The sequence below is a fragment of the Pieris brassicae genome, chromosome 14 (genome assembly GCF_905147105.1).
Source record: "Pieris brassicae chromosome 14, ilPieBrab1.1, whole genome shotgun sequence".
Taxonomy (NCBI): domain Eukaryota; kingdom Metazoa; phylum Arthropoda; class Insecta; order Lepidoptera; family Pieridae; genus Pieris; species Pieris brassicae.
Genome location: NC_059678.1, coordinates 1,760,363 through 1,786,260, shown reverse-complemented (window position 1 = coordinate 1,786,260; position 25,898 = coordinate 1,760,363). Strand labels below are relative to the sequence as shown.

At 34.9% G+C, this 25,898-nt stretch overlaps 1 protein-coding gene across 2 annotated transcripts; it reads right to left on the bottom strand.

Moving 5' to 3' along the window:
- Window positions 1-257: 257 nt before the first annotated feature.
- On the bottom strand, window positions 258-25,820 carry LOC123718236 (glycerol-3-phosphate acyltransferase 3). 2 transcript variants are annotated; one of them, XM_045674708.1, is made up of 10 exons: window positions 25,644-25,820; window positions 15,857-15,980; window positions 11,156-11,283; window positions 10,448-10,584; window positions 9,867-9,972; window positions 8,738-8,974; window positions 7,094-7,209; window positions 6,240-6,380; window positions 4,010-4,219; window positions 258-1,733 (listed from the first exon to the last, which is right to left on the bottom strand). In XM_045674708.1, the coding sequence occupies exons 1-10, from the start codon at window positions 25,794-25,796 to the stop codon at window positions 1,646-1,648; spliced, it is 1,440 nt and encodes a 479-aa protein (XP_045530664.1). In that variant the 5' UTR covers window positions 25,797-25,820; the 3' UTR covers window positions 258-1,645. The 2 variants fall into 2 exon arrangements, with proteins under 2 accessions (XP_045530664.1, XP_045530665.1); XM_045674709.1 differs by lacking the exon at window positions 8,738-8,974 and adding an exon at window positions 9,215-9,451 and having other exon boundaries at window positions 25,644-25,819.
- Between the last annotated feature and the right edge of the window lie 78 nt (window positions 25,821-25,898).

Below are 25,898 nucleotides of genomic sequence, written 5' to 3'. Positions count from 1 at the left end.
AAACGTTATCTGTGGCACGTTATTATAAAAATAAGTTTTAAAATACCACCTGTCAAATGACATTTTACGATGTAACGTCATTTATATGAGTGACAGCTGTCTTCCCTGAGCTCGTACCAATGGACCAATGGACATTGTATGCGCGCATTTAACATTTAAAATGCCTCTGGATTATGACATATCAGACAGTCTACTTGTCTTTGGCATAAAAATGACCAAAACGTAGATGAAATCTCACACCTATAGAGCCCTTTACGCGCCCTTTACATTTTTAGAATCACTTCGAAAGCGTCCTCGTTTTCAATCGAATTTCTTTTGATTATTATAAGATATTTATTAAGTGTTTTATAATTTATTAATTCAAGTTTTAGGTACGAAATTAAGATAACATCCGTTATTAATGAATGCAATTTGTCTAATATCGTGCTTTTGATGATAACTTAACTTCAAACTTTAAAGTTGAAAACCTTTTCTTCTTTAAATCGTTGATTAAATTAAACAAATTCGATATTTCAGACTTAGGCTCTGTTTCACCAAAGTACCAAATAGATATGCAACACAAACTATTTGGAAGATGAAAGTTTAAAGTAAAACTTGGCGATTCATCGAACTCAACTTATAATGGACTTTCATGTATGCGCTGTGACAGTTGCAACGCAACAACAGTGTTGATCCTACCAATAAGTAATAAAAAGCTTATTTGGAACTTATATGAAACAGACTCTTACTTAAATGAATTTTTGCCGCTTTTTAATATATTTTTTAACTAAAAATTTTAAATTTTAGGAACGATTTTTAAATTAAATATATACCGTTATTAGCAATACGTAAATTAATATAATTCTCATGAATCTAGAGTAAAATTCAAAGTCTACATCATATCAAACTGTGTAACGCTTTTACGTCTCTTGCGCATATATTTAGACTCACAACTGTTTGATACAAATCGTATAGATCTTTTATTGAACAGAGGGCAAAAGGCCGTCAACACTCACATTGCCAGAAAGCTCGCAAGTGCGTTGCCGACTTTTTTTAGTAGTATTTTCTTGAAGTCTAATTTCAGTGAGCTTCTGGATCCACATGGTGGTACGCGGTAAAGACTACCAACGGACGTCGAGGTGATACAAGTGGAAATTCGTGTCCTCGGCGTCCATAAAACCCAACAAAACATTTTGGCTGAATATTTTAACTCCGGGCAAGGTATGACACTGTATAGTGAGGAATACCTTTGCTCTTGCTATAAAAATCGGACAGATAATGTCGTACCGACAAATTACATCGTAACGACTTTATATGAACACTACTATACGACCCATGAGTATAGACATTACAAAGGCCACAGGCCAATAATATTCTCTAAACGCACCCCAAAAATGTTGTGCAACGTGAAGTGGCAACATTCGTGCTACAACTATATCGGACTTAATCGTAGACAAACAATCGAGAAATTTCGAAAAACAAAAAAAATAATTTGACGTAATATTATTAAACTGACAGGGCGTAGCACATCAGTGTTCGTATATTTGTTACCTTATATAATAAAAAAACAAATTTTCATTATAAGATACCACTTCACGTCCCACAAGGACAGTCTTTTCGTCCCACAAGTGGGAAAACTTAATTTCCACTAAATATATATCACCTCCTACTCCCCTTTTAATCTCTTACTAAACTCCTCTTGCTGTAGTTCTCTCCACTCTTTTTTTGCCTTCATTCGCTTCAGCTGACCGTCCCTGAAAATATAAAAAAAAATAACTAATTATGCCTTTTACGGCCTCAGATTTTCGTAACTATTTCGTTATATTTTTCTTATTTGTGTATTTTTTTGTGTGTGTGTCTTTATTGTGTATGTGAGTATCAGCCTTCTTTGCCTGTCCGTGTAACGCTTGTAGTGGTATAATGAGTTGTGATACATGACTCTATTTAAAAAAAAGTAGTTTTAGAACAGTTACACGGTTTACATCATGGTCTACCTTCACATAGAAAAGATTTCTGCAACTCAGGTCGATCCTACAACCGACACATAAAGAATATGACGGCGCCACTATCAATGTTTTGTAAAACAACGTGCAACGGGCGATTAGTCGAACGATCGTACGATGTGTCACTCGATCTCCACTATAGAACCTCTATAAAGCAGCGCGCGCGCACAAATCGGTCAGTCGTTCATCGACCATTGCCCGGTGCACACGTTACGTATTTACCGAGTAGCCTTTGAAATCTTTACCTATTGAATTTGTTTATTAAAATCGTATTGAATTAAGAGACTGAAATTAGAATTGGAATAAATCAAGTGATTGGGAGAAAACTTTGTGTTTGTTATCCTAACAATGTCGGGGCCTGACGCTACAAATACTTAAAATAAAAAAATCGGTTGTCTCTAAAGTCAATTTACTGACGATAGTTGAAGCAGACTGCTTTTTCAAAAGAAAATTTAAATTTTATTCGTTCGATAGATATTTTGTATTGATATAGAAAAGTAGGTAAACGGAAATCACAATTGAATTGACCAAGTTACATTTATTTGTACGCATAAAAAGTATTCCTATTTTATTTAGGCCGATTGTGCCTCTTTGTCGCTCGTTCCGCTCTCGCTCGCACTTCAAGCCTTAAATGGAACGCCTCAGAGCGAGGTGACGCCGCATGAGTCATGTTTTTTCCATGGTTGGAATTTCACATGGAATTATAAGACGTTGTCACGTCAAAACCACATCACATTCAGACGTTGTCCTGTCTTAACTATGAATATTGATTTCGAATTGGTATAATTAACTATAAATCCTTTATAATATACAACATTCTTTGTTTGTTTTTCTGGCGCGTATATCAATAGTTTTGTTGGTATTTCGACACGGGAACAGCCATGTGAAAAACATGGATTTTCAAGATTAATGCCAAAACAATTAGCGATTGTAATTATTTTATATGTATTTTATCAATATAATAACATTCTATCAATGTTATGTCAAACGAAATAAGGTTACATCAAAAAACTTTGAATGAAAACGTAACAAGAAAAATTTGCTATCGTAACAAAAGTATTCTTAAATTTTCCAATTTTCCGCGCAATTTTCTTATTTTTTTCTTTTATAAAAACCTTCTCCTGACAATAACAAACACAACAAAATAGAATTAGCGAAATCGGTTCAGCCGTTCACGCGTGATGCCGTGACCGAGGGAAATAATAATTTTTATATATATTGAAATTTTATTAAAAACCCATACAAAATAATTCAAACAAGTCACAGTAAAGACTTGTACTAGGGTTTAAGTGTCCTTCTTGGCATTCCCGGGGACACCAGAGCTGGTGCTTGTCTCTCTCAACCAATAAGTACCGCAATACAGCAAGGAAATATACTTTTAATTAGAGTTATTAATTTTTAATAACTACAAGAATAATATTTTTCCCTCACGTTAAAGAAACCTAAATAAGTCACACAAATACATATATTTTGGAAAATATATATGTGGCTCTGTCATAGACACGCCCGTGTGTTGTACACGAATACGTTAAGCGCTTAAACATAGCATCACGGAGTCAAAACTCTCGATCAAACATAACCTCAAAGTGTTGGTCCTTCCGTCACCATTACGCGTCAAAGTTCTCGCTTAAATCTTTGATCATTTTCAAATATATATCACATTTCCAGCGTCTTTTGGAATGAGAGAAGCAAATCGAATGAATTTTTAAGATCACATTTAAAACCACACACACTTTACACCCACACATAACACTTACTCACACACACCTCAACCTATTTCACTAGTAACTTGTCTTGTGGTGGAGACTTTTAGCCGTTTTAAATTTAATTGTTAATTTTTAAATTAAAAAAAAATGGGATAAATATTCCCGATTTCGTTTTCATAAACTTTTTGATAGTATTGTCTTTTGTTAACATAACTTTTACATATTTAAAGAAAACACTTTTTTACCGCATTGAAGCTATGTTTTCTTTAAAATATTTTGATTCCCCCTGAGCCCACCTGGAAAAGAAAACAAACTACGTACCACTGAAGATCGACCAATCCGCCACGCCTCGCAATGGCCGCTTTGACACGGTTAGCGAAATCCACAGCGCTTTCATCATCCCTCCTCGTCATGGCCGGCAAATACCATACATCGCAAACAATGGCCCAGGAACTCATCATATTCAGGAGATAATGCAGCATACCATATCTCGAACTATTCCAGAATGCGTCACCGAAACGTGGATCATATCTGGAATAATATTTATATAAGAGGTGAAATGGATATATGTTGCGCCGGTTACCGAATATTCGGCTAACCTTGAAGCCGGACAGCCAAATATCCGGCCAGCTAACGCTGTGCAATACTCAAATTCAAAATCATTTATTCACATAGGTAGCACAATGTACTGATGAACGTCAAAAACAGAAATATATATGAAATGCTCCTAATTTTACATTTATTGCCAGTTCTCAAATCAAGGGCGTAGAACGGAAGAGAAGAGAATGGCAAATAAACTCTCCGCCACTCTTTTTAATCGCCAAGTTTTCTTCAGCATGGCAAGCATTACACCATGTTCCACATGACATCTTAGGGTGAATTAAAAACAAAGATTTGTCTCTATCAGCAGGCATGGTGCATGGTGAAATAGACATAACATTTATTACTAACAAAACACACACACAGAAACACATAAAATAACAATAATCAAAAATAAGATAACATTTTTTTTAAAGAAAAATGTTTATTGTGTAATGCGTGTGTGCTGTGGTTGTAATTGGCCCTGGCTTTGGATTATGCTGAGGAGCAGAGTTGTTCCACAGCTCTGGTCATTCTGACAGAGACGAACGAAAATACATAGTCAAAAATAACTAACATCACCGCATACACGAATTCAACTACAACCAGTCACCACAAGTAGCACCCGTTCACGAGTACGACGCATGGCCAGACATCGGCCCCCTCGCCATATTTTAGGAAGAGAGACAACCCGCATGGACACCGCCTCAAAATTAACGATGTTTACTTTTCAGCGCCCTTCATCAGTGTAGGTGGTCTTTTGTACAAGCGAAACTGTCTGTTGCCTTTAAACGCCGAAAAATTCCCATAATTTGACCTTAGAGCCGTTTTAATACTATTCTGTTTGTCTATTAAAATTAATGACTATCAATGTTTAATATATCTTTATATATAATCTATTATATTAATCTATACGGCCGGATAAATTTTCTTATTATTTGGGCCGTATAGGCCGGTCCCCGGATAGTGACGTTTAATGAACTTTTGTTTCTCGTTACAAAAAATTATATTTTATTTACATGAGAAACTAAATATTACGAGCGAGCTACAAGTCCCAATTTTAGTTCACCACATACACTTTGACATGCTTTTTTAATGCCCCCTATAATAGATAAATGATCTGACAGAATAATTTCCTTATTAGGCGATTACGTCAACAGTCTATATACAGTAAAAACCGCTTAAGACGATTTCTCAGGGACCCTACCAAAAACGCGTCTTAAGCGAGAAAGCGTATTATACGGGTTATGGAAAATAATACGTACTACATATTATGTACTAATTTTGGTATTAAATTATATATTTATAAATTACATTAAATACGTAGTGTAATTATAATAACATTATTTAAAATAATCACTTATTTTAGTTTTTCAGAAAGATTTAGATGTAATTAAAAATAATTCAACCTTGCAGCTTTGATCCAAAGAAGCTACATAGTGTCTTAAATCATTAACAGCTGATAAAGCCTGGGCGTTTGACAAAACCGGAATTGACTCATCTTCGTCTTCATCATTATGTCTTACTGCCTCGTTTTGTGATTGAATTTCGTACGGTGCTACATTGTCATCAATGGAAGAATATCCAGGAAAACCCTGAAGTATCTCGGGTTCTTCACGTGCGGTCTGGGGGCTTGCGTTAGAGCGCACAGTTAGACAGACCTCTCGGCTCGGGCTCGGGCGTATTAAACGGGATGACGAATCGTATTAAGCGTTAAGAAATGTACGAAAACATGTCTCTATTGCAGAGACTGGCGTAAAGTGGTGTATTATGCGAGAAATTCTATTAAGCGTGATCGTCTTAAACGGGTTCTACTGTAAATAAAATTCTCCCATACGCCTCCGAAACGGCTCGACCGATTCTTATGAAATTTTTAGACACCCCTTATCACCCCTAAGTGATAAGGGTGTCCCAAATTTTTTTTAGACAATCGCGTTCCTACGCGAGAGTATAATATACGAAAAACACTCACTTGATGGCTACTGGATAAATGGTGCCTCCGACCTCAAAGCTGCCTTTCTTGAACTGCATAACTGACGTATTATTGATGCATGTTCCCTCGGGAAATATAAGTATCGGCGGATTGTCCGGCACCGAGATGTGCTCTTTTAATCTGAAACATATACACAGCTTACATAAGTTATATACAATAAATACATAATATTGACAAAAAGGTTCAAACTTTTGAAGTGAAACTTCTTTAGGCGTATGAAGGTAAAATTTTGACGTAAACGTCACGAAGATGTGAAGCGTTTTTGTCGAAGAAAAGGGAGAGAGAGCGAGAAAGGGTGAACGTAGCATGAAGCAAATAGCCATGGAGCGAGAGTAGGGAGCAAGCAGATGAGAAAGATGGAGAGTGAGTCAGAAAGGGAGATCGAGAAAAAATACACGCTGTAAATAAAATACAATATGTAACTAAACGAATACAACAACCAATAGTTGATGTATTCGTTTAGTTACATATTAGAACTTTAGATGGAAATTCTGTCGCATTACGTCTTGGTATATATTTATATTATCATTAGCACGTATATAGCGTGAATATATATATATACAAATACATGAAGTGATCATATACTGGGACATGATCATCTATTGGGGCTTTTACCTTCGTAATAATTAATTTACAAAGAAATTACACTTCTGACATGTGTACGTTGCACGCACGCACTTTTTGTTTAAATATTTCTCCAAGATGACAAATTATTTTCGGATAATCAAGAACATAAAATTGCAAACTTCACTTTAAAAATACCGTCATAGCGTAAGCATTTTTTTGTGTGTACCCACAATATATTTTTTTGTGTGTGCACAATGCATACTAACCGTGTGGCGACAGCGTGGCGATCCTTAACCTCGGAGCGTTCAAACCAGATGTGGGGCGAAGCCCTAGCGAGCGCACGTTGCAATAGACCAAGGAAACCACCGTGACTCTGTCCAATCTATAACACAGAAACATAACTATAAAACACGCCTTGCAACTGTCAAAATCCTGTAACATTTTCGTATATAACAGGAGTGCTAAACAACGTACAAAAAAGGCAGCTACAGCAGTGCATGATGAACATACGGCGAGATGCCGGCCTTTAAGCACATATTTTGCATTACGATTGATCACTATCAAGTCTTAGTATATTTAGTCACTATTCTTCCGAAACGACTCTTCCAACTGTCAAAATTTGACAGCTGGGAAAATTAGCTTTACTAAATCACCCCAGTGACAGTCAGGCTAATTGTATTGTCCAAAGTACTTATAAAAGTGTGACTTGTGAATCGTGAAACTTGGTACACACTTTTCGATTTTGTAAACGAATACGACATATTGGACAGAGCGTTCGTAAAAATTTGCTGATTTAAGTATTGTTGAGGGCAATCTGTATAAAACGAGGGTTTAAAAGCATTATCGAGTCTTTCACACAGTGATTCACTCTACTCTAAAATTAGTAAAAGCTGTTCATTTGAGTATGTTCTTTTGTCGCTATTATCATAGCCCGCAATAAACTCGACTGTCAGCATCATGCATACGAACTTTCTAAGAAATTCGTTCGTTTGTTTACAAATTGGGATTGCTTACACGTGCTATAACACGAACATGCCTCAATATCTCAAGATAAGTAAAAGAATACAACATAATTACTGGTACCTACAGCAAAAGACGTACGAAAATAATGAGCTATATAAATAATGGAAAACGAACGTACGAAATCAACTTTTTCCTTTTACTTTACATTTAACGACAACTATTTATAAAGTCAAAATATGCAGTTCTTGAGTGTCGCTATATAGAGTTTACACTGTATAACTCAAAAATTTGATTAAGTCACGTGACGTAGCTTGTAAATGTCTTCGACTGATCCTAATACTATCTTTGAGTTTAATGAGACGCAAACTGTTTTGATGGAAAGAAACTTCAAACAAGTAATAGGTATCTTGATATTACTAATTTTGATAGGCAATACTTTTGCATCGATAAGTCTGTATAAATAATCCATAATGGTTTTTACAACAAATATTCTTATTTTAACGTCTGTAAATTGATCAATAACATGAAAAATCTCGTCTTAAATTAAACTTAAACGTATCATGCAATGACGTTCACAAAAGCACAGGCTTAAACTCGAATCCCAATAATCCCAAACGTTCATGATAGCCTGGTCATATAATTAAATTAATTTCCAATACTACTAAATGTATCGTAAATGCAAAGAATGAATTTGATGTCAACTGTCATGTCATTGTCATTGTCAAATGTCATGTCAATAACAGAACCTGTAAATATTTCTCATAGACAGATAGCTTGTAAGTTTCCGTCATTTGTCATATAAACGTCAATTGTGAATGACAATGAACGTCACTAACATTGTAACCTTTTTAATGAATTGGCCGTTAATAAAAAAAGGTTTTACTAATAAACTCCATAAGACTACTTACACTACAGCTTCTCCACGCTCAACGAATTTGCCCACTTACCAATGAATAGGAACTGTCACACATCAGGACCAGCACATCAATTGGACTGGTGTGATTCGCAACGCAAATCCCGCTTCTCGGCTTATATTTATCCCCGTTATGGTAGGTTATGACCGCACTGATACACCGCGACAGAAAGTTGAAGCACATGAGTGACATCGTGTTGTTGACGCGTTGTTTGAACGCCCCGTCCGGCAGTGTGCCTATTAACGCCGTACTGATGATCAGCCACCAAACCTATGGGCCACTGCTTCGGTCATATTTGACGTGACATCGACTTTAGTTTTGACCCAACAGCTTTTTACTATCAAACCTTTCAGTCTTTGTAGCTGGGAGATAACGTTAAAAGTCTGCTGGTTTTGCCACGCTTTAAAAGTAAAGTCGATTTCACGCCAAACCCACTAAATGTTCAAACCACACATAAAAAAAAACATATACAAAAGCACATCGTCCCTTAGGCATAGAGTAAGATCGAACCAGAGAGAAACAGGTGTTCGTGCTGAGAACATTAGCATCAATCGGACTCGTGTGGTTGGCAACACAGAAACTATTCGGCTCCGGCATATGTTGTGTGTCGTGGAAATACACGAGACACGATACGCCCCTCACTAAAATCCTGTTCGCCGTTTTGTATATAATTTCTCCGAGGAGTCGTCGCAATTTCCCACTTGGCAACATTCCGACCAGGGACGTGACAGTCATAGTTATAAGCACCTGGTATTACCAGGGAGGTTAGTGAAAATAAATGAGCCACTTATTCATAAAAAGAAATCCTAACAAAAGTACTAGGGTCTCTTTCTAACAAATTGTGTTTATGCTGTGTTGAAAAGAGACAGAGCATCTAGGAGTCTGCAATTACAACACAGATTATTACAGATTGCATTTAAGAAATATAATTATTTTGGGGTCGTGGGTTCGAGCTTCGGCTGTACGGTATTCTAAGCTTAATTAATACCTGAAGGGAAACAATTTGAAGAAGTGTTTAAAATCCAGAAATAAATATGTTTTAATTTTAAAGATTATTAAAATATATCCAAAATTACAAATGTTATATTGAATCTATACGTAAAAGGTGTCATAGAAGAGTTCTGGTATTGGTATTACGATAACATATAGAATTATAACTTACACCAATGAAGAATACGAGAATCCTAAGTGGAAGTAGAAAGAAGTATCGAACGACGAACCCCATCACCCATATAATTGTCAGGCGCCACGTTAGAAACTCGTATTGCCTGTAATAGAAAAGCTATATATAAAACCAGGATCTATTTTTCCTGGTCACAGATTTCTGAATGTATTAAGTAGGTGAGGCCTTCTACGGCTAACCGATTAGCGAGTGAATGCACACCCAGATCCAAGTCTTCTCTATTTTTTCTTCGACAATCAGTTAGGTTATCATAACCATCCTCGACAGAGTATAGGAAGTGAAAGAGTCGCTAAGGATCGATATCAGTCAGTTAGACAGACCGGTCGGTATAACGGTTGTTGGCGACACTGGATGACGATGGTGATGCAGATGATGATGGTGGTGCTGCTGCTGATGATGGTGGTACTGTTGATGACGGCGGTGAAGTTGGTGATGATGCTGCTGCTGGTGATGGTGGTGGAGATGCAGGTAATGATGACGGTGGTGGTGGTGATGACGGGGGTGATAATGATTAAGCCCTGAGTACTAATAGTACGTGTAATTTATTAAATTTAATATACCTATTTGTCCTAGTTAGCAAGTTCCAACTCCTCAATTCTTCAGCTTCAAAGACCGACGTGACCTGGTCTTCAATAATTGACTCCATACCAGCTTTCACTAAATCCAGACAGTGAGAGAGATGTACTTCTAAGCTATTCTGAAATTGATGAAATACGTTTTTATTTACCGATAATTTTTGTCTGAAATGAAAACATTTAAGAGATTTAAAAAAAAGGTTTTGCGGGAAATTAAATTACAGCCACATCTGGCAACACACAAAAATAAAAACTGTTTGGACCCAACAAATATTACTTTTTTAATTTAAGATTTTACTGAAAAGCACAGAGAAACCAACGAATGACTGAGAAAATGTTTGGAAAGCTCTGCAAAACTGTGATTAACAACAGGAGTGTGATGAACTCAAACAACTGACTGAAACTGTCACTATTTCCTACTATCAAAGGGTCAGTATTGTTTTGTCACTCACGGCGCAGGAGACCCTCATGTTGAGTGATACCGTTATAGACATTGGCACAAGGCTCTCAGGTACAAATCTTTTAAGAGCACTTTTCTTAAAACCCTTAGTAGCGGAGTTTTATAAGTATATCGCTTGAAGTATGTTTATCATAAGGAGAAACTGTTTCTCTCTTCTCTCCTTCAGTACTCGTTTCCAAAACTTCACCGGGTGGTAGCCATTTTGTTTTTCGTTCTGAAATTAATTAACCTACCTCAGGTTTATTAAGATCGTTTGTATGTCCATTTTGCAGCCGTTCCTGGCTCTGACTTCTCTTGTAGTTGAGTTCCGGCGACGGACCAAGTATCTCCTGTCGTTCTATCACACTCATCTTTGTACAACCTGAAATCAATATATATTTTTTAATTAAATATATAAACATAGTCTTAAGCGCTCGTGTGCCATAGTTGTTTTTAGACTCGTTCTGTTGTTTACGAATTGACGTGCGCACGAGCATTCACTAGCCATGTCAATCAAAATTTATAATAAACTACCGGAGACACTAAGAAATGAAAAAAAGATACATATATTTACAAACAAACTAAAAAAACTTCTTATACGTAAATGTTATTATAGCGTTAATGAGTACCTAGAAGATAAAAATATAGCTTAATTTCATGATTATTAATCCCTAAATATACAAAATTCAATAAATAAAAAAATGTTATTCTATGTAATTGGTACTAGCCGGGAGTGTGAAGTTTTATGTGCTATTTTTTATTGTGTTGCTATTAGCTATGTTATATAGGTTTCGTAATGCCTTCTTTTGCTGTGCCCTAACAGGGTCCATAATATTGTACCTAGCTTTAAGCCTCATAAACATCTTTTGTAACGTTATGGAATGCAAATAAATACATGAATACATTCTAACTTTTAATCAAGTCAATAATGGAGTGTGTATTTATTTTTATTTCTTTATTGAGAAAGATTTATACCTTACTAAATCTTTCCATATTAGTACTTTACAATTAAATGGATTTGTAACAATAAAATCATTACAATCCAACTATCTATATCTATCAGCACTGAGCAGTGTTGGCCTAGTGGCTTCAGCGTGCGACTCTCATCCCTGATATCGTAGGTTCATCCCCGGCTATGCACCAATGCACTGTCTTTCTAAATGCGCATTTAACATTAGCTCGAACGGTGAAGAAAATATCGTGAGGAAACCGGCTTGCCTTAGACCCAAAAAGTCGACGGCGTGCGTCAGGCACAGAAGGCTGATCACCTACTTGCCTATTCGATTAACAAATGATCATGAAAAAGATACAGAAATCTGAGGCCCAGATCTAAAAAGGTTGTAGCGCCATTGATTAATTTTTTATCTATCAAAGAAAGCAATACACTAAAATTAGTTAAGGAATACTTATGGTAGTGTAACTTATACACTTATAAAAATTAACGATACACTATTTATTCCACTGAAGTCAGATGTCAGAGCCCCCTAGAATTGATACATTTACCAAACGGCTATTTTACTACCCAAGACAAGATCAACTCTAATACACCATTATCAGCAAAGTCTCAAAGGGTAAGACTCAATATTGAAATTTACGGCTAAACGTTTATTCTCACATATTAACAGCAGTCATGGTAGCTAAGTTTCGACTATGAATCAAACTTTATAACGTGGACGTAGTGTAGGACTCTAAGCAGCCACCGTACTATACAATTGAGTTTTTGTACTGAGCAATCACAAAACGACATTACACGCGAGTGTCAAATATATTATAAATTGAAAATACTTTTTCGTCAGTCAGAGAGAAAACTATTCTCACAAAATATGCGTTTTATGTATTAACATCATGAAAGTTCACTAGTTTATACATCCACTTTGCGTCATCTAAAAATGATTATTTTCAATAGTTTGACGCGAATCACAGTGATTTAACGATGGCTAATATTATTTTAACGATGCGTCCGGTTTTTTATAGTTGAATGATGTTATGCTAAAATATACACAAAGTAACATAACATTCTATTTACGATACAATATGTGATAGAACGTAATAGTAGTGTAAATAAAGAGATGTGTGAGTTTTTGTATCTATGTTTGTAACGTTTTTACACAAAAACTAGTGGACCGACTTCAAAAATTCTTTCACCATTAGAAAGCTGCATTTTTACTGACTGACATCGCCATATCAATTTTCAAAAATATACTTCTTTCACCATTAGAAAGCTGCATTTTTACTGACTGACATCGCCATATCAATTTTCAAAAATATACCTCATAAACCCTCGATAATATAATCCAAAGTGTAAAAAAAATATCCATAGGAAATGTTTTACCCATGGGCAATTGTATGTTGGCCTATCCCGAGTCGGAACTACAAAACATGAAATTATTAACAAAACTACGTCAAATCTTGTGTATAGGGAAGTTTGAACACACTAAAGTTCTACAAATAGTCATTCTTAGACTGATTAAAATAATCTTTAATTACCTACTTGAAATCAATAATTTAAAAATGTATTAGATATATATTCGTTGTAAAGTAAAATCTGTTTAATGATTAGATGAATCTAATAATCTAAAAGAAAATAAAAACTATATGTCAACAAAACTATATCTATAGTTCGACCAACGGCCGGAATTAAGATTCAATCTCAATCCAATTTTAGACTTCTTAGATCGACAATTCAATGCCAATATTCAATCCATAGATCGAGTTACCGATCTAAATATTCAACCAATCCTTCAGAGGACCGATCAGAGAGTGAAGATTGCCCTCTGTATGAAATGCCACGAGAAGCGTACCACCGTACCAAAGCGATTGAAACCACTGGGCATGCCAGTACTCAAAAATGTATTGCTCTACCAGTATCTATAACGATTCACGAGCTGCAGCAGGTATGTTATTTATTCATGAAAGTACACTAAATCATATGTTAAACATTGTCTAGAGTATAGGTCATAATTTATTTTAAAAATGCTTCTTACATTTGTATGTTAAGAATGTTTGCGAAATCATAATCAAAAAATAGATGTCACTGCTGTATACAAGTCTGTATTATCGTAACTAGATCGTTGTAAACGCGAATAAAAAACACAATTTCAAAACATTAAGTTGTTACGTAAGTCATTGCAAGACCCGTGTATGTCATAACATTAATAGATATTCAAACGTTCAGACTTACTTCAAATTTATTCACAACTAGCACGACAGACTCATACGTTGATTCTTTTATATGTCTTAGATATTATTGAAGTGAAACTTCTTTAGCCGCATGAGGGTACAATTTTTACGCATGAAACGTCATGAAGATGTGCAGCGTTTTGTCGAAGGGAGACCGATTGAGAGAAAACGGGAAAGGGCGAACGTAGCATGAAGCAAATAGCCATGGTGCGAGAATAGGGAGCAAGCAAGTGAGAAAGATGGAGAGTGAGTCAGAAAGGGAGATCGCGAAAAAAGACACGCTATTGATTGATGTATTCGTTTAGTGGTTACATATTAGAACTTTAGATGGCAATTCTGTCGCATAACATATACAGTGTGAATATAGATATACATTGAGTGATCATATGCTGGTACATGGTCATCTATTGGGGCTTTTACCTTAGTAATAATTAATTTACAAAGAAGTCTCACATCTGATATGTTTATTTTGTACGCACGAATTTTTTTTTATTTTTTTTATAGAACAGAAGACAGACTGGCAGTAGGCTCTCCTGATGTTAAGTGATCGCTCATGACATTGCCAGAGCTGGTCAACCTTGGAAAAGTACGCTATTTACTTGAAATAAGGCACAAGGCAGACGGGCAGGTGACAACGGCCCATTACTTTGCTAGAGTGTTCGCAAGTGCTGGGATTGGTCTTTTAAGAGTACGCTTCTTACTTTAAGAAATATGCTAATCAGACTTCAGCTTCATTTAATACTAATTCGAATCGGAAATATATCGGAATACATCCTGTATTCGAATGAGAATTCTTGTCAAGAACAGGTTCCTTGTATCGGCTATCTATGTAGCGTCAATGTTTCAATTGGTTTATGAAGTTTAATGGTTTGATTATAATGTTATAGTGTATATGTCGCTGGCCTTTGTATATAAGTTAATTAGGTAGAGAGAAAAACTGTCCAGTCTGTCCACCACACCAACTTCTCTTCTATTTAAGGTTATGTAAACAATAAATACTTAAAAAGTCGAATTGGTTAAAATATACTTCAGTTAGCTCAGCTGATTTCATTCCGTTATCAAAATTGACACTTAATATCAATTTTCTTATCTAATCAAAAGAACAGATTTAAAATTTAATACGAAACTTATCAAAATTATAGATTATAAAAATTCGAACAATAAACTTAGCTCGAAATAATAATTTAGTTTATTTGCATCTACACAATATTGCATTTTACGGGTTTTCATGCTGCAAGTATTTTCCATCTTTGCGAGAGGCTGGTGCCTTTAATAAGACTTTTTTTTATGTAATAGCAGGCAAACGGGCAAGAGGCTCACCTGATGTTACGCAATTCCGCCACCCATGGACACTCACATTGCCAGAAGGTTCGCAAGTGCGTTGCCAGCCTTTAAACGTAGAAGCCGGCCTGTAGAAGTCATGTGGTAACAGGACACCAGCCTTCCAACGCGGACAGATAATATACAAAGAGATGAGTAAACTGAAGTAACAAATAAAATACAAATAAACCGTGAGTGGTTGTGTGTGTGTGAATGTGTATGGGTGTTAGAAAGAATTTGACACACGAGAGATATGTAAACCTCCCTCGAGTGACCCATCTACTGGGTACAGGGCCATTCTCGATAACACCGTGACTGGATTGGCCTGACATCGTATGTTTGATCTCCAGCTGTGGACCTACAACTTTTACCGACATATACACATAGTACCCACTTGTCTTTGTAAAAAAAAATTGGGGCCAGGATTACAGCGTTAAACGTTAGTGTTTACTCACCATTAATCCCATTCTCTTTGATGATTGCTGAGGGCGGCTTATCAGGTGTCGGTGGTTCTTCATCTTCGTCAGAACTGTCGTTCCTCTGCAGCTTCTTGGCCACTTCAATGTGTTGACGTCCATACTGGAATGTTAAAATTCTATTACCATCTGATGACAACGCCTGCGATGTTTAACCTCACACTTCAAACTTCAGACCAAAGAACCTTTTCTTAAGACCAAAAAAATTCCCTATAATTATCAAAGAAACAGATTCTGAAGCCAACCTCTACAGGGCGGGGGCGTTAAGCATATCATGACTTTAACTGTCTCCTCTCTATGTTGCACCCAAAGGCCCATAAATGATGAGTTTCATATATATATTCCCGTGGAGTCGCCAGCACTATATAAGAGAGCGTTCATTACGTAACGAATTTGGGGGGGGGGGGGGGCTCCTCTTGTAAAACGTTACGATGCGGGACGGAGATTGAATTACGCGTTATTGCACCACTTTACACCACATAATGGTAAGTCACTGGGGGGTGGTCACGAAACGTTTTACTATTGAATACAGAAACATTACGGCGGCGTTTCATGGGGGGGGGGGTCAAGAATCACCAAAACGTGGTATGCATACTGTATAAAGCTATAAAATTTACGAAGTAAACATGTTTTATCACATGAACCCGGAAACTAATACTTAGATAATTCTAGATAGATCTAATATTTTTGTTTACAGTTAGTGTTATTTTGCTTCTCTATAATTCCTTATAAAACTATAAATACAGACAAATGTTGGTATAAGCTCAATAAATATTTGTTTACAGAGTAGCGGGACTGGCTAACAACTTTATAATTTTAAAATAAAAATCGCGAAGGAGAAAATACTATATTTAGTTAATTAGAAGTTTTGATCCGCGGCTGTGCACAATTGGTTTTGGCAGTCCTCTCGTGATGTTAACCTGACGTGCCTAAAGAATTCTGAAGAGACCGAAACAGCTGGAAATATGAAGATCAGGAGTATACTCTTAAATTTCAAACTTTCAATGATACCAACACCAGCTAGATACAAATAGCCATAGCCAAAGAGATTTTATTACAAGTTCATACATACGATAATGCGAAAAGACTTTTTCCCCAACCCAATATTATCAGTAAAAAACAATTACAATTAGTAATTTATACGGCAAAGTTCAAACTTCACACATCAATCACACGACATCAAAGTTCAACTGTGATCACACCGCATTTGATAAGGTTTTTGTGATACAAAACAGTCAAGATATAACGGGTAAATAATCCCGTTCATTCTGACATACCGCGCTGTCTTGACTTACCTTTGATCTGGGGTCGTTAGACCTGGAACAAACGCATTGCCCTTAAGGACCTATACGGTCGCCCAACTCCAAAAAAACACATTGTTACTTTCCACTTTGTCATCGTTTCTCGAAGTATGGCGAATGGAAAAAAATATATGGTGTAGTTGAGTAGTTTATGTATCCATTTTGAAAGATCGATACACGATTTAAATAACTACGCTCGATAGAAAAAAATCCAATTTTTGACACTATGAATTAATTTTATGACGAATGTATATAGAACATGATTTTGAAATTTACACGACATATTTTATCGCAAGACAACTAATCCATTTCAGAAAAAAAAATGATAAAAGTACATTAATTTAATGTTTTAGATAACTAATTGTTATTACGGGCCGGCGCGCCTCAGCGCTCCAGCTCTCCATTGCGCACCGCAGTCCACCCCGAGACACTGACACAGCAATTCGTGCTGGGACGGATTGACAATGGACTTTAAGTGCAAACACTTCTTGTACGGTAAAGGTTCTCCTTCGTAAGAAAATTTAAGTGTCTTGTTGCCTATAATATTTATTAGAATTCTAACAGCTAATAAAGTTTATAACAAAACAATTAGACAATATACAAAGCCGAAACATATTACATTGATAAGCAATATATATGAAACAGAAAACGTTAAGTACATTAATAGACAAAAAGACAACTGAAATTTAACAATAAACAAACGACAGTTAATACTTAATATTTCTACATGTACATACTTAATACTTAAAAGGCCAGCAACGCACTCGCGAGCCGTCTGGCATTGACTGTCCATGGGCGGCGGTATTTTTCGAGGCGAGGCCCATTTGCTCCCAGTTCTATTTAAAAAAAAATCCAAGAAGAGTCTCCCGCGTCTTCAATTATTTCCTCACGTTGTCTTTGGTGAGGTGGAAAATATCAATATGCTTATTAGTGTCATAGCTAAAACCCAAAACATTGGCGAATTATGCAGATAGTTCGTGTTCGAGGCAGATGAAAGAATCTTGGCGCATTCTTTGAGAAATTAACGACATCGTATAGGGGATAGCTATCAACCCATTAAGAATATTGTTCAAAAATAAGATAACCGACGGCTGTAATGCTGGCTTTAACACCAGCGCTAATTTGACTTATGAATTACAAATATTAATTTCGTCTGTAACAGTGCCAGTTCCTGCAATTATAATCAGTTTTATAATTTCAATTTCTCAATACAATATAACGCCCTTGGAAACAATGCATTGACCTGATTATCGTATCAAATCTTATCGTTCACAAAGGGTTATATGACGTCGTAATGCGCTGATTAAATGTACAATAAAGCAGATTGTCTCTGCACTGCAAGATTTATTTTTAATATTGTGGAGATAAATTTAAAGAGGTTGGTAACTGGTTATTAGTTAGTCATGGACTTTTCTGTGGACATTGATGTCGTCTACAAAACTGTAGTACATCACTTTGCTTTATCTTAATATATATAAATCTCCTGTCACGATCTTTGTCCGCGATGGACTCCTAAACTACTTAACCGATTGTAAATTAAATTGGCACACCGTGAGCAGTCTGGTCCAACTTAAGAGATAGGATAGCTTAGATCTTTAATTATAGTACCAATTTTATTTTATTGCAAATTATTTGTCTATAATTAATTGACAGTCACAATTATCTGTTAACTCCAAAAGATTCTAACAGATGTCGATACTTTTCGACTGGATTGAGTAAGTAATCAAGAGATGGCACTGCTATGGTAAACCGACAAACGTGGCATATAAGCTCCAATTCAAAATCATGATTACCACGTGTTATTGAGACTAAAGTATAAACTTTTTTAATTTTTGGTGTTAGCATAGCCAACCACGTGTTATTTAGGGCGAAGTGTAAATGAAATTCAAATTATAGTGACGATAATACAGTGAAATTATTCTTTCGTGTCACGGTATTAAGGCTAACTAAAACCACATTAAGGAGAAACGAAGTTCGCGGGGGCAGCTAGCAGTTATATAAGCGTGGCGATTTTCTAAATCGTCGTAGTTACGCCCCGAGAGTATAGCCACTGTCTTCAACTGTTACTTTACAGTGATACATTCCATAGCAATTAGCTATATCATGGAAGTTGCGCCCCGAGAGTATAGCCAAATATAGGAACTTTCTCAATTGTTACTTTACAGTCATTCGTTCCATAGCAATTAGCTATATCATGGAAGTTGCGCCCCGAGAGTATAGCCAAATATAGGAACTTTCTCAATTGTTACTTTACAGTCATTCGTTCCATAGCAATTAGCTATATCATGGAAGTTGCGCCCCGAGAGTATAGCCAAATATAGGAACTTTCTCAATTGTTACTTTACAGTCATTCGTTCCATAGCAATTAGCTATATCATGGAAGTTGCGCCCCGAGAGTATAGCCAAATATAGGAACTTTCTCAATTGTTACTTTACAGTCATTCGTTCCATAGCAATTAACTATATCATGGGAGTTGCACCCCGAGAGTATAGCCAAACGCGTCTCTCTTTAACTGTTACATTGCATTCATTCGTTTCATAGCAATTAACTAAATCATGGGAGTTACGCCCCGAGAATATAGTCAAACGCTTCTCTCTTTAACTGTTACATTGCATTCATTCGTTACATAGAAATTAACATTTAACTATTACGCTTATATTATATTGTTGAACGCGATTGATAAAGGATTGAGGAGGAGGATTTTATCCTCTATTATTTAATACACCCCAGGAACCGTACAGTTCCGCAACGCCAGCACCGATATCAAAGACTTGTCGACTCTGTCAAAGGCCCGTGGCCCTGGTATTACACCTTAATACGTCCTTGATATCAATATGCATAAAAAATAGGTAACATTATTTTATTTAAGCTTGTTCATGCAGACACTTGACATGTCTGTAAAAATTCATTCGTTCCGTTTTAATTAATTATATTCGATACTCGTATGAATAATATTATTAAATTTCACGAATTGCAAATATTTGCACAAAAACATTGTTCACGTTAATATAAAGGGGTGATTATAAGTTATTTCGATATAATTATGTGCATAATTAAAGTTTATAATTAATTAGAATTTTACTTTCTAATGACAGACATTTTGAATATCAATTAATACACGTTAATCTACAAGTGTAAGTGTCCTTAGAACTAAAGACTATTCAAATTCGAATTAAAAATTAATTAAGGATAAATAAAATAAAATATTATTATTATAAAACATAAGATACAAGTATCACTTATTCCACGTCATTAAATTTAAATAAGTAAACATCCGTACTCATCGGCAAAGAAGACAGAGGATGTAGGCCGAGAGAAAAAGCCGGCGCATTACACTCTCGGTACTCTTTTAAAATAGCAAAACAGCAAACAACACTTGTAAAACAAATATCGTAAATTAATTAGAAGAAGCCTGTCTAGCACTAGTCCCAGGCCCTTGTAGCAACTAGATAATCGTTAACTTTGTAGTAAGCTTTACACAGCTTTTCCTTAATACATTTCTTAATTTTATTAAAGGTAGAGATAAAAGTGCCTCTGGGATTTTATTAAAGAAGAGTATCACCTAATAAGAACACATTAGCAAACCTCCAAACAACTTTTAAATAGAAAATAATAAAAAGAAAGTCGTAATTTCGTAACCATTTTAAACATTTATATTCATAAACGTTGTTGTACATAGACAAATATAATTTTAATTAATAGATGTGTATTTCGTCTAGTTTTATAGTTATAGTTGTAATAAAAAGTTATAAAACAGAGTTTAAATAGTATCGGTTAAGTTATTAAACAAAATCATTTATCCATAAATATCGATGAAGTAAACGAAAAGAACTGGACACACTCTCAAGATTTTTCAAAATGTTTGTAGGCAATGAAACTATTACCGTCTCACAAAAATAAGTAAGTAAACAAAGTGGCATGAAATTGTCAATCTAATAGGCAAGTAGGTGATCAGCCTCCTGTGCCTGACACACGCCGTGGACTTTTTGGGTCTAAGGCAAGCCTTCCTTAGGACGTTTTCCTTCATCGCGGCGAACGACCTCAACAGGCACATCATACCATCTCATGACGCATGTCATAATCATTACATCATATCTCGAATATCAGTGCAGCGCCACCTAGCCAACAGTTTGTATCTGGTTTGTTCGTTATCGAGTGATTTTTATCAACAACATTAACCTTCAGACCAAAAGTACAGATTTCATATTGATTGTAGGTAATAAATTCATAAATAACTGCCAGACAATTTAATGAAAACAAAATCTATTGATTTAAATAAAACTTTAGATATGTAAATCAAAGACACAAGCTTATAAAATAAAATATAACCTTTTTATTACTTACAACAACAAAAAACAACGTAAACTCTTCCGCTGCAATCGAATTGGTAAATTGAGCTTTCTTCGGAACTCCGAAATATGGTCAAATTTACAAAGTCCAAATATAAATCTGATGCTGTAACGCATAAGATTCACAAACTCTTGTTCAGTTAAATTTGGATTGTAAAAAATTAAGTCAATATAATAATACTTTTTAGCCGAAACTATTTGTATAGACTGGATTGTAATTCATGTAAATTTGTACTCTCTTTTGTGAAGGAAAAAACATATAAAGTCATACATCTAGCGTGGCTCCAGGGACCGATTTGAAAAATTCTTTCACCAGTCACCACCTATTTTTCAATGTATTACATTATCTCTGATAAGATTCCCGATCCTCGTTTGGGATTCATATGAATAATTCGATAGTGTAACTGGACGAAAAAACGCCATTAAAATTACCTATATCGCGTAACCCTTGCGAAAACTATTGAGCAAAGTGATACTAGTTACCATCATTCAGCCGTCCGAAGCCAAGACGCCAGGTATCTTATGTATTATAAAAGCCAGTTGCACCACAACCGTTAACAGTTGGACCTCTTTCTTTATCTAGTTCATTATGTTTTTCTAAAATAGGCAAATAGGTGTCAGGTTATCAGCCTTCCGTGCACCTTCCGTGCTGACCTTACGTATTTCTAATACCTTCACGTATTTCTACATCGTTCAATCAATCGGGAATCAAACCTACAACCTCATGCCTTTGTTTATCCATTGGTGTAGCATTGTTATTTTAGCTTATAACCTCATCCAAATCACAAGCACCACATCGTATCAACAGATCTAATGGACCCCTATCGGTTAACGCCACAAAAAACCAGAAAACACCACGTATGTTGCCAAAATGATAATAATGACGTCACCGAGGCTATTGTTCTTGAATGTGCGTCAATTTTATCTTTTAGACACAGTGCTTTGTTGTCTTCTCAATGCCGTAAAGATTATACGAACTTATTGCTTTAAGACGTACCTGGTAACAGATGGGAGTCCTATTAATAGACATGTGTCTTCTCGTACTCGTATTTTAAGTCCTTATCAATTTTGAAATAAATAGGCGGTTTTTTTTAAATCTAATTTCGCCGTTGGCTTGAAGAGCCCTTTACACATCCGCGACTAGCGCAAGAGCGTTTCCTGCGAGACTCGGACCTCGGCATGGTCTGTCGCGCGGTGTTCAATTGCAATAATTAGGTGTCATTATGACCGCTGGATAATACTTAGTACTCTTCTAACTAAACTTGTTATTCTGATAAATTCTCTCTTAATGAAAATACATTAGTAAATCAAATCCAATCGCACCAACACAAATCAAGTTTTAAGTAAATTAAAATATAGTATTAAAGTAAATATTACATAAGCAAAGTCACAGAGATATAATCAGCAATATTATTAATAATGCAAAAATAACAAATTTGGTAATAATAGATATGGTCAAATCAGAAAGTTCTTAAACTTTCTCCAAAATTCCGATAATTATGATTGATTATAAGTAGCAAATGATAATTGTACACAAAAGTCAAATAATTTCTGGCTTAGTCATGTTGAAATGATATTTAAATTAAGGAAAAAGCGAGGTATACTCCAGGGTAGTGTTTTAGTAACACTACTTTTCTTTATATATACTAATGGTGTACCCAATATTCTGCAACTTTAATAGATGACAATAATAAATAACAACTAGTAGGTATAACGATCTATTACTCATCCCATCTAATCCACGAGACGAGTGTTAATAGTGCCTATAGATAGAAAAATCCATTGGCACAAAGAACGCGCGATTTCAGGGTTTAAGATCGCAAGCTTAACCTACTAGGTTATCGCTATCACATTTGAATATTTAATCCCCCATTATAATTAGTTATCACAAATCCTTGCCCTTTGAAATATTGAAACCGTAATACAAAGTACAGAGTCGAGAGTATTGGCAAATGATAAAGTTGCAGGAAATAAGCATTATTCAATTCATGAAAATAATGGTAATCATTTAAGTAAATGTACGTACGAGACAATATTCATGAGATAATGTTCTTTTAGCAGTAAAATGGTGGTTTTTGTGTTCCAAATGTGTTTTGTGTTGAAATTTATTGGGCAGGTAGGTGATCCTTATAAGCCTGCCTGTTTAAATTATTTCCTATATCCTCCCCCATACAAGGCTAGGACTATGCTATATATTTATGATTATTTTACATAGTATTACCATGATAACACAATTTTACAAGACTATTCAAAAGTTGTTGAACTGTACCTAGTACCTGTTTAGTGTGAGACAATCGTCTCTTGTATAAATGAAGATATGTTAAAATAAACAAGTCAAACCTTTCTAAATATACCTCCGCATTCCATATAATAGTATGTACTAAATGTCCAGCAACGCCATAAGGCAAAAAGACTTATTTAATTTGTCTAACCATTCAATACAATTTCAAACCTAATGTTTGACTATATCATGACGTTGTCAAACACCTATCTGACCTATCTTTAAAATAATACAGACAGTTGGAGCTGGATATTAAATAACTCAATTTAAATAGTTACCTACACAAAATATAAGAATATAAAATTACATAATTAAATAGGTTATATCTTAGCGGTGGACATTATCATTATATTATATATAGTGTAAGCATTACTTGTTTAAAGCTAAACCAGGTAGTGATGGGCAAAGTAAGGCCATTGCCAAGGGGTCCATCATTATGGATAGTATGTGACCTGTTATAATTCCATTTTGTATTGTTTTTATAATATTATATTTGAAAACTTTAACAACAATAATTTTTTTTAAATAATTGCGGCCTTCCTCTAGAATATTTTAATCTTTGTGGACCTCTGTTACAAAAGTTTGCCCACCACTGTGCTAAATCATTAAACAAATTATTTTTATGATTAAAAGGTAACTGAAGGTATGACACTTAAATTAGCAAAGATTTGTTTCATGTAATATAATGATTAATATATTTATTAGATAATATGACATAAATAATAATAAGTACTTCAAGAAAGAAAGAAGAACTGCGAGTGTTCCTAAAATTATTATACATTACTTAAAATTGTTTTGTCCTTCATCATATTTCTTAAATAATGATTTATACATAATCTATTGTATTATGGTATGTTCTGATTGACTATTAAGTTTTTATAATTCAAAATAGCAGGAGATTTAGAAATGTGAAAGGAAAAGCCAGTAACTTATAAGCGACATATTAATTGGGGAAATTCCAATTTAGAGTAAATTAACTTATTGATTTAGAGCAAGTATTTCTTATCTATTTGTTTAAGGTTTTATAAGAAACAATTTTTTACATTATTACAAGATCTATTAATAATTTGTGAGGTAACAAACACTGACTTTACTGAGTCATTGGAAAACTACATATCAAAAATTATAACTGTTAACTAAGATGATTTCATAAGTTATAACAATTTTCACACTCATTACTATCTTGTGTAGAGTTATTGATGATACTCTAAGGCTGGAGTGTTGGTTGAAGTATAGTTAAACTTACGAAATTGTGTTTATAATTTTCTAAATAAAATTAATATAATAAAAAAATATTTGTATGTTAAAGATAAATTCATTAAGAACAAACCTCTGTTAATGAAAAATGTAATACTATTACTAATAGGTACATAAGAGACAGATCTACTTTCAAAACTACACAGCAGCAAAAATTGTAAAAAACACATTATAACATAACTTGATTAAAACATAAAGTAGAGACAAGTCCTTCTCTTCCACTGCTTATTTTGATAATAAAAGATTTTTGGATATCAGTAGCAATCTAGGCCTGACTATTTTCCTTTTTTAAGCAAACTCTGTTTTTTTATAAAACGAAAAAATAAAAAATCTGATCTAACTAACTGTATTAGACAACAAAATCAAAATATGCGTCGCGAGTCGCGCTACGCAGTCTATAAAAAATAGTTATTTAAATATCGCACCGGCCTATAACTACTACCATATAATATGAAATCTGTGTACATAATGGCAATACGTTTTATTTTTAAAAGGAATACGTTTCATTAGGTCATTAGAATTCTTTTAAATTATCAATGACAGCACCGTAAAATGTGCGGGCGTTGTAAAGACTTACCTCGAAAAGCTTCAGTAAAATGTTCACATAGAGTCTTCTTACGCCCAAAGATTTTCCAATTGATGCTAAGAAAATAATACACAATATTAACAGTAAAAACGGCGTGTACAATATAGATACGGCTACCGACACGAACGACATCATCACGGCCATATTGCAAACTGAAAGAAATTAGAAAAATCAAATTTACTAATGTCAATTTAACAGTCAGCTGTTATTGTCCTTGTCATGTCGATATTTCCTTATAATTAAAAT

Coding starts and splice junctions, on each gene's coding strand:
- LOC123718236 (XM_045674708.1), bottom strand. CDS start 25,796: ATGGCCGTGATGATGTCGTTCGTGTCGGTAGCCGTATCTATATTGTAC. Junction 15,981..25,643: donor TTTTACTGAAGCTTTTCGAG/GTAAGTCTTTAC, acceptor TTAACATTCCAG/TATGGACGTCAACACATTGA. Junction 11,284..15,856: donor CAAAGAGAATGGGATTAATG/GTGAGTAAACAC, acceptor TATTGATTTCAG/GTTGTACAAAGATGAGTGTG.